General features: G+C 47.1%; 1 protein-coding gene across 1 annotated transcript in view; it reads left to right on the top strand.

Moving 5' to 3' along the window:
• Positions 1-2277: 2277 nt before the first annotated feature.
• MOV10 (Mov10 RNA helicase) overlaps positions 2278-10344 on the top strand; it is a 22806-nt gene continuing 14739 nt past the window's right edge. Inside the window, exons 1-2 of the mRNA XM_080648122.1 lie at positions 2278-2390; positions 2828-3062. Coding sequence (XP_080504248.1) covers positions 2929-3062 — 134 coding nt within the window. The 5' untranslated portion in view covers positions 2278-2390; positions 2828-2928. The remainder of the gene's footprint in view (positions 2391-2827; positions 3063-10344) is intronic.

The following is a 10344-nucleotide window of genomic DNA, read 5'->3' as shown; positions in this document are numbered from 1 at the left end:
TACTGAAAAATTGCTCTTCAGAGGAATAAAAAGTTAGGTTCCTTCGAGCTTCTGGTCACATTTCTTTCAACTGATCAACACATAATCTTATTCTATAAGTGTTTCTATTTAAATCAGCTTATTCGACATACATTGTTTATTCATTCATGTTGAACTCATGGCCAGCAGCATTTATAATTCATGCCTGGAGTGTATATAAAGGAATTTTCTTTGTAAGGTATATCACAGCCTTCTTGTGCTTTGAAATCCTACAGAGCAAGCACTTCAGTACTATGCAGGCTTGGGGGCCGTTTTAAGCAATGAAATCACCAACAAAAAGGACAAAAAAGTGATCACAAAATTGATCACAAAAAGGACATTTGTTTTATGAGCTGAAACAAGAAAGGACAGCTGGTAACAGGCACTCTGAGCGGGCAACTCCCCCCTCCCCCACCCCTTCCCCCATGGACTGGCCCATGAATGACTGCTAAAGTACTGCAAGTATTGATTTCAAGGTTACAAATAAGTTTTAGTGAGTAGGTGAATTTGTGAGTACAGAATTCGCAAATAATGAGGATCAACTTGTATTTGCCACAGCCTCTCCTTTGATCTATGGTAGACTAATTTCAGCATTTCATTTTAAGGGCTGTTTCTTCTTGCCTTTGGGAATACAGTCTAGTTTGTATACATAAAGTTAGAAAACATTCAAATGCTGAATGGTAGCCGTGGCCTGTGCCTCAGTGGTTAGAGCAACAGCCCACACACCAAAGGGTCTCAGGTTTGATTCCCCTTCAAGGGCAGTACCTGAGTTGCAGGTTCTATCCCCAGCCCAGTCAGGGACCGTGCCAGAGGCAAACAATCTGTCTTTTTCACATGATCTCTCTCCTCTCCCCGCTTCCTCCTTTCCACTCTCTCTTAAAAAAAAACAAAAAAAATCAATGGAAAAAAATATGCTTGGGTGAGGATTAACAATTGTAGAACCCATGCTAACTCTGGAGTAATGAGAAAATACAAAGCTTTCAGTCTTGCAAGTAGCTATCTTGTGAAGCTATATGTCTATTCCAGTAACATCATTGGGCAACGTTAACTTTCAGATGGCCTTTGGTGCTATTTGGGACCCATACTACAATCAACCTTACTGCTTTCAAGTCAGCTTCTTACAGGTGCAGGAGAATTTGGGGAAGGCTTCAAGAGAGTGAATGAGACCTGAGCTAGATGTGAAAAGTAGAAAGGAAGACCATTCTAGACATCTAGCCAACAAGTTTGAAAATAGTTAAAACTGCTTGTGAAGTGTATTTTTTTCCAGATGAAACTGGTTTAAAAGGTTTCATTATGAGCAAAGCTACATAACATGACAGTACAGTTTTTACTGTACTGTCGCTATTTGTGTATGTTTTGAGGACATCCAGGAAATAGGCCTCACCAGAGACAGGGAGGAGGTTATGTAACCAAGAATAATGGGGACACCATCCATTTGCTCATCAAAATGCAGTGAGACATTGAATTTGGGTAAGGTGAGTGGTAGGTTTTTGAAATAAGTGACAAAGCATTTCGGAGGAGTCACTCTCTTCATTACTCTCAGGTCTCGCCATATAATTGGAGGAGAAAAAGGCAAAAAATCCATGGCTACTTTCCCAGTATTTTCCTCTACGTTGAATAATCAATTGTTTAAAGTAACCGTTTGCCCCATCCCGGTAGCTTTGGTTCCCACTGATGCACTTCCTGTTCCTAAAGGCTGTTGTTCCCGGCTTTAGTTGGTTGTTGCCCTGGGAAAAGGTACAAGGACAGCCCAGCTGGAGCACCACCGGGGGTCTGGACATTCCTCACACAGGTTAGACTGAGAGTGTGCCCTCCTGCAGGCAGTTGCTTTGGAGAGCAACCCTACCTTTGAAATGTTTTTATATGACTTGTATTATCTTTGCTCCATTCTAGTATGCGTTTATGTTATGCCAGAAGATGCATAGATGCAGAGGCTGGTTTTATGTTTCTTGTGAAGTCTTTTTCTGAAGCATGCTGGTCTTTTACTTCTCTTCCTGGTACTGATGCTGTAGCTATTAACTATTTATTGCCTAACGTAGTCTCTTGCACTCAAAAAGTTATTTTGATGATCGGGGCAACCCTTATATATAACAGTAACAAAGAGCAATACAGACTGGAGTGCAATTGTCCAAAAATATGGCTCAAGGTGTAGTAGGATCACCGGGCTTTCCACATATCGAAGCCTGCGTAGCAGAGAAAAGTAGTGACTTGTCCCGGCGGCGCCCTTGTCCCTCCCTCCCACGCGTATACACCTTTATCTCAGAGACACTTGGTCCTTTCCCTCCAACTTCTCTGGCTCTTACGCCTTCCAGAGTCTGAAAGCCCGAGAAGGGAAAGTGGGGGAGGGGGGCGTGCCGCTCGCTTCCGTGCTGGTATGTGTCCCTAGCCGTCTGGGGGAGGTGCTGGGGGAGCTGCCCCAGTCCAGCTGCAGCCGACCCAGGTCACAGCCCCTGCCCTTTGCTCTCTGGCTTCCCACTGAATCCGCGGGTTCCCGGGGGTAGGCGTGGGAGTGGCCCCAGCTCGGGCTCTGAAGTCCTCCCGGACTGTTCGGGGGCCCCAGGCGGTAGCCGCGTTCCTCGTCTGGCTGGGAGCCAGGGGAGGGAGCTGGGGCAAGGGGAGGGCCCTGAGGGAGGGGTCAGGCTCCTTAGGAAAGAGTTAATGGGGCGGGGGGAGGGGATAGGACGGAGACTGGAGGGAAGCCTCAGGTAGGAGAAGGACCGAGAAGGGTAGCCTGGTGGGGACTGGGGGGAGCCTGCAGGATCAAGAGTCAGAGTTAGGGTGCTTCCCCCCCAGCTGCACCCTCTTCTAGGGCAGCCAACTTCCTGCTGCGGCGGCGACTTTCAGTTTCATTTCCCCGGACCCTCTGCCTGGGCCGCCGCCACCACCGCCGCTGCCGCCGCTGCTGCTGCGATGCCCAAGTTCAGCTGCCGGAAGCTCCGGGAGACCGGCCAAGGCTTCGAGAATTTCCTGCTCGCGGAGGGACTGGACAAGGAGACAGACCGCGAATGCCTGCGGAACATCTATAACCAAAAGTTCAAGTCCAGGTACGGGCCGGCCCACGCCCGGGCCCCGAATCGCGGGCCCACTTCGCCGCCACGAGCACCGCGCCAGGGCCGCCCTGCACGCCCGAGCGGAGGGACGCAGCTCCCGCCGCGGCTCGGCCGGTCCTGGGGCGGCGCAGACATCCCCTCCCGCGCGGTGCCCACACCCCGCCCGCCCACCCTGCCCCTGCCGGGCCCCTGCGCCCACATCCCCGCGAAGAGCCTCCCGTGCATCCCGCGCCCCGGCAGCCCGGCCCGGGACGGGGTCGTGCGGGCACCCGCCGCTCCAGGGGGGCGAGGGGACAGCGCTGGGAGGGGGAGGGGCACTCGGGGTGGGGGTCTGGGCGTCGCGCACGCGCGGGGAAGCAGCTTCCTGGTGGCGGCGGCGAGCCCAGGCGCGGGCTGCATGGCACCCCCGCCCCCTGGTTGAGGGGCTGCTTCAGGGTCCACTATTTCTCCCTACCCCCACCCCCCACCCCAGAGCTGGTGTAGGAGGGAGAACCTCAGGGAGTTCAGAAGGAGAAAAAGCACCAACTACATACGTGCCAAACCTCCGTTAGCACCTGTGGCTTCTCCATGGAGACCCAGGCCAGGCCAGTCCCCAGGGGGCCCCTTCCATCCTGTGGCTGAAGGCTGTTTGGTCGCCTTTCCTGCTGCCATCCAAGTGGAAATCAAAGAGACTTCACTCTGTCCAACCGTAGAATTGTGCTGCAAAAACACCTCTATCAATAGGCTGCAGAAAACCAAGAAACAGCTTAACAGGGATAAATGTAAAGACTTCTACAAATAAATAAGGGGTCAGGCTTAATAACTGACCTGGAAAAAAACTGAATTTTAGCAGACAGAAGACCAGTATGGCTGCAGAAAGAGTGAAAGAAGTGTGGGATTGTGTTAATAGAAATACGTATTAGGGGGAGGGGTAGTGACTCCATATTGACCAGATTATATCTGGAATATTGGTTTCAATAACGGGTGATACCTTTTTTATTTATTGATTTTTGAGAGAGAGAGAGGAAGGGAGAAAGAGACATTGAATTGTTGTTCCACTTATTTATGCATTCATTGGTTGATTCTTGTATGTGCCCTGGCGTATGAGTGTCACATTTTTAAGAGGGACATTTACAGGCTTGAGCAACATCTGAAGAAGCAGCAAAGATGAGACCTGTTTGGGTCCCCACACTACACTGGGCACTTTGGGGAGCATAAAGATGGAAAATGTACAATCCCCGGGGAGCCGTAGCAGCTGTGATGTGCACACGGTATACAAGAGAATTCAGTGGAAAAAGTGGCATTGACCCTGGCTTTTAAGGATAGAGTTTTAGTATGTGGAGGAGGAGGAGTAAAGTTCTCAGTTGATTCATAGTCAGTTGTGAGACCCAGTCAAAAGAAACCAAAAATGTTTGCCTTGATGGGAGGAACAATTGACCTTGAATATGTTAAAGACTTCCATGGTGGAAAGAATTAAACTTCTGTCCCTAAGGGGGAACTAGGTTCACTCAACATGCCCCCCTCATGCTCCCTACTCCAGGTGGAGATGTGGATTCTAATTAGTACTTTCAAACCCGGGCTGGAATGCTGTGAATACCAACCCTCATCCTCCCAGTGGGAATTCAGTGCTTCTTCCCAGGGGCTCCCATAACTCCTTCACACCCTGGTTCTAGCAGGATTACACTTTGCCTTCGGTAGAGCTGGTAGGGGCTGTCTTCCCCCACCAGACTGTCAGATCCTCTGAAGACACAGACAGGTTTTTCATCCTATTTGCACCAGTCCCGCCCCCCCCCCCCACCCCGCCGCCAGAGCCTTGTATGTAGTAGATGCTCAATAAATGCTTGTAGAACCTAATTGAATTAGTATAGTTGATGGACAAGACAATAGACTGTAGGGGAGGTATAGCCCCTGTCACCCCTGTCCCCTCCAACCCCTCACTGTCCGTAATTCTGTGGAGATTCCTACACTGTTAGGAATTGGCCCTTTCCAGCAGGGTTATTTTAGGATGTTACAACACGCTCTGCTCCCAGTTCTTTCTTTTTCCCATCTCTTTATTCAGTTAGGAAACCTACTTAAGGAGACTCTGCACTGTGCCTGTGCCTTCGTTGCGCCTCTAAAGAGTGTATTCTAGCCCAGCCGGTGTGGCTCAGTGGTTGAGCATTGGTCTAGGACCCAGGAGGTCACATGCCCAGGTTGTGCGCTTGATCCCCAGTGGGGGGCATGCAGGAGGCAGCTGATCTAAGAGTCTCATCATTGGTGTTTCAATCTCTCTCTCCCTTTCCCTTCCTCTCTGAAATCAATAAAAGTATATTTTAAAAATAATCAATAGTGTATTTGTCATAGTAATAGTGATAATGATAGGAAATAAGTAGAGGGTGTTACAGTGTTATAGCAATCAAAAATAATTGAAGAGTGTTACAGGAAACGTAGAGAAATTATTTTTTGTGAAATACTTGTGTGAAATATTAAAGAGCACAGAGAATGACCACTCTGGCCAAGCCCTCGCTGCGCCATCCAGATAAGACCATAGCTCAATGCTACCCTTAGGAATGACGTCTGTAAACCTGATGGACACCTTCTGAGTGACACTGTGGTAGATAACCAGCTTGTCCTCGGACCCTGAGACTTTGGTCGTTCTTCTGCCGTCCGGCGTGGAGCAAGGCGGCGTGGAGCATGGATCAAGAGAGGATGATCCATGTCTGAAGTCGGGGGCCCGTTTTGAAGCCTGCTCTGACCCACGGCAGTCCAGGTGGCTGTCAGTAATGTACGGCATCACACGAGTGTCAATCATAGTACACGCTGGTTATTTCCTATCCTTATCCCTGTTACCATGACAGTATTCCAGGAAGGAGTGGCGAAGGGGTAGAAGACCATGCAATACAACCGGAGTTCAAATCTAGTGGCATAGATTTGAACAACAATCTGTTAAAGAACAAAAATTCCACCGAGTACATTTTAAAGATGTAATTGGCTTTATTGAACAATTCCTGAACGGGACAGCATCCCCTCTAGTCCAGACAAAAGCCCTCCCAAGCAGTGGTACAAACTGGAAGGTTTAATAGGCAGGAACTGGGCCGGACAAGAAAGTTATTAGCAAAAGAAAAGAAAGGATGTTTCTGGCTGGAACACCTTCGGGGGTGGGGCCGAGGGCTGGCGGCAGGGGTGTTATCAGGCGTATTACCTCACCAGTGTTGATCAGGAAATTCCAGGCTGGTTTGAGGTCACATTCCTGGTATTGGCTGAAACTGCCCTCAGGTCTTGGTTTGTTGTCCTGGAGGCAGGCAGCTAGCTCTACTTGGACCTGTTGTTTCTTTCTCTTTAACATCTCTCCGTGTTCCGAACTGAAGTATGTGAAAAATGCCTTTCTCTCAGGGTTGTGTGGGACCAGAGTGAGCTATGGTTTGGTAAGGCCTTCATCCTGTGTGGCATATTGCTCGGGCTTTGCGAGTTGTGGCTGTCATGTTAGTACAGTGATGATTAGGTGTCCCTTGTACGGAGTAGGGACTGGTGCCCTGAAAAGTTTCTCGCCTTGGGCAGGAGACTCATTATTTTATCAACAAATATTGGCCGGATGCCTCCTGAGAGCAATGTACTACGTGTGTGAGTCAGAATGAATACACAGAAGGAACCTAACTGTCTAAGGAAGGGGACGGTGATTAAACATAATTATTTAATGACTGTTGTGACAAGTGCTTGTAAGGAAAAGTCTAGTATGCGTTGAGAGTGTATACCTTGCAGGCCTGACCTAGTCTAGGAATTTGAGGTTTCTGGGATAAAGTGATGTTTGAACCGAATCTTGAAAGATAAGCAGGAGTTAGCAGATGCAGGGGGCAGGGGAGAGCATTCCAGACAGAGGGGGTGGGGGGCCGGGGAGAGCATTCCAGACAGAGGGAGTAACCCCTTCAAAGTCTTGGGGTGAACTTGGGAGAACCCGGTGACTTGAGGCCAGAGGGAGGCAGGGGCTGGATGGGGCAGGACCTTGTGGCCCCGCAGAGAGATATTGTGGGGTTGGTTCGTTTTCTTTTAATCTTAACAGAATTACGAAAGCACCAAGTTTCAAAGTAGGAGACCGACAGAATCAGGGTTTTAGAAAGATCACTGGGGCTTCTGGCGTGGAGAATGGCTTAGTACTTGGATCTCTGTCCACAGTAAAAAAAAATTCGTTTTACTTCAGGGCCTGATAAACCCTGTTTTAGAGAACAATATGGGTCCTTGAAACAGTCCCTTAGCCTCACTCCCTGCCCGCTGCTGTTTCTAATTCTACTTTGTTTCAATTTTATAAAAACCCTGGTCTTAACCCACCAATGAGAGTTGCAACCCGGAGTTTGAAAAACATGGAATTCGATGTCCCTTTAAGATGTCTTCCAACTCTGATACTATGTTCTGAAATACTCCTCCTCTCGCTCTTATTATTTCCTGAACTGGGTCTAAAAAGAAGAGTTATTGTTCACTCAACAAACAGCAGGAGCCAAAGTCGGGGATGTTCACAGTGGCAGCCAAGTCTGGAGGGGAGCTCCGGGTCCAAGTCGCTGAGAGCGACTGAGGTACCATTAAGGATGGATTGTCCATCCTTAGGGTGAGAACCTGTCCCTTATATTCTTCTCTTAAATAGAATGATAGTTGCTACCTCAAAGGGTTACTGTGAGGATTAAAGGAGATCATGTGTGTAGGTGCTCAGAACGGCGCATAATGAGCTCTCGGCGTTTTCTGTTGTTGATGTAATTGTATTCGCATTGTCATCGTTATGTGGAGGGCTTAACCGTGCCATATGAAAACATTAGGCTTAATCCTGCACACGGTGGCGTTATAAATTGGAGGACCTGACCTGATTTCTGTTCGTGATGATAGTTCTTCCCTGTTTAGGCAATGAACTAGGAGAGGGTGTGAAGGAGGAACCAGCTCCTAGAGCTTGGGAAAATGATACCATCAGGCGGTTCACAGAAGAAACGTAGATGATTGTTAAACAGAAGGCAAGGTCCTCCAACTGTATAGTGATCAGGGGGGAAAATGCAAATTTAAACAAGATGCCATTTTTTGTTTATCAGTGTCAACGGAGAATGGCAGTTTTGCGCCTCATGTTATACATTACAATCCAAAGAGAAGAAGCAAGTGGGTTACATGAAATCCATTGGTGACAGGTGAGGGAGGTGGGAGAAAGCAAAGCAGGGGAAACCTCTGGGACTGGATGAAAAATAAAATGATAGACACATCTCTTACGTAGGTGGGTACAGGATAGTTAGCAGTCAGCGATTAACGTGATAACAATAACAGAAGATTTATGGTCTCCGCCCTGGTGCATCGTGGTACCCTGAGTGGTCTGGGAAAAGGGCGGTGATCCTGACATTCCAAAGGTCTGTTGTCATAGATGGGCTTAGTCAAGGTAAAGATTGACTCTTGTCACGGAAGAATCCAGTCTAGGACATGACTACCCTGCCATAAACTACTTTTAGTTAAAAGTTTTCATTTCAGATCATCTTTATGGTTACTTTAGGTCTCTGAGTTTACAAGGCCGCCCCACTGGGGACCGAGCCCACAACCCCGGCATATGCCCTTGACTGGAATCGAGCCCAGGACCCTTCAATCCTTGGGCTGACACTCTATCCACTGAGCAGAACCGGCCAGGGCTCATTTATCTCTTTATGCATGCAAGCTAGTTCACGATATCAGCCAGGGTATTTTTTTGGTTGTTTTATTTTTTTTTAAGGGGTCACGTTACACACATTTTCCACATCCCGATTTTCTTACTCAACAACACATCCTGGAAATAACGCCTAATTGTCTGGTGTACACCTCTAAGGCATCTTTAGGGGTTTGCCCCAACATTTTTTTTTTTATATATTTTATTAATTTTTTACAGAGAGGAAGAGAGAGGAGAGGGATAGAGAGCTAGAAACATCGATGAGAGAGAAACATCAATCAGCTGCCTCCTGCACACCTCCTACTGGGGATGTGCCCACAACCAAGGTACGTGCCCTTGACCGGAATCGAACCCAGGACCTTTCAGTCTGCAGGCCGACGCTCTATCCACTGAGCCAAACCGGTTTCAGCTGCCCCAACATTTTATTTTTTTATTCATTTCAAAGTAAGTTACAGACATCAGTTCACTTCAGCACGAACTCTAAAAGTTCCAAAATTGTTTATGATTTTTTTTAATTTTTATTTATTTATTTATTTATTTATTTATTTATTTATTTATTTATTTTGTAAAATTTACATGCAATGAGCCCTGACTGGTTTGGCTCAGTGGATAGAGCGTCGGCCTGCGGACTGAAAGGTCCCAGGTTCGATTCCGGTCAAGGGCACGTACCTTGGTTGCAGGCACATCCCCAGTAGGAGGTGTGCAGGAGACAGCTGATCAATATTTCTCTCTCAGCGATGTGTCTAACTCTCTATCCCTCTCCCTTCTTCTCTGTAAAAAAATTAATAAAATATATTAAAAATTTTACATGCAATGAAACAGACAGATTTAGGTATACCATTCTATGAGTTTTAACAAATGCATATACTGTGTACAACCCCCTGTCAAGATGTAGGACATGACGTCACTCCAGAAAGTTTCCTTATCTCCTCACCCTTACCCACCCGGAAGCAACCGCTGCTCTGATGTGTTTTGAGGTAATATGCCTGTTCTAGGACTTCATTTAACGGGTACACATACTAGTGCTCTTTCACAGAGTCAGCCATGTTGTGTGTATCCATCAGGTGCTGTGTTTATTTTTTATCACAGAGTAATGTTCCCTGTGTGCATACAAATCACAGTTTATCCATTCTCTTGTTCATGGACATTATTTTCAGTTTGGGGCTATTTCGAATAAAACTGCTACGAACATTCTTGTACCGATTGTTTTGTGGACTTAACATTTTCACTTCCCTTTTTCTAAGGGGTAGAATTGCTGGGTTATAGGGTAGGTAATATTTGCCATTTTTGTTTGTTTGTTTGAAATCTTGGGCACATTGCTTAACCTCTTTTTAAAAAAAAAACAAAACTTTTTTCTATTGGTTTTTAGAGAGAGAGAAACATCCATTTGTTGTTCCACTTAGTTACGCATTCATTGGTTGATTTTTTTTTTTTTATGTGCCCTGACCAGGATCTGAACCCACAACCTTGGTGCATCAGGACAGTGCTCTAACTAGCTGACCTACCTGGCCAGGGTAGTTAACCTCTTTTTTTATTGTGACAGCAAAGTCTTCAGGGCTGGTCTTTGTTGTTTTGTTGTGACCTTTTCTGAGGGGAAGTTGCTCAGCCTTCCTAGTTCCTGCCCATTTCCTGAACCCGCTTCTCACAACTTCCCAGCAA

Source organism: Plecotus auritus (genome assembly GCF_963455305.1).
Source record: "Plecotus auritus genome assembly, chromosome: 12".
Taxonomy (NCBI): Eukaryota; Metazoa; Chordata; class Mammalia; order Chiroptera; family Vespertilionidae; genus Plecotus; species Plecotus auritus.
Note: the sequence above shows the minus strand (reverse complement) of the source record. Positions and strands in the feature narration are given on the sequence as shown.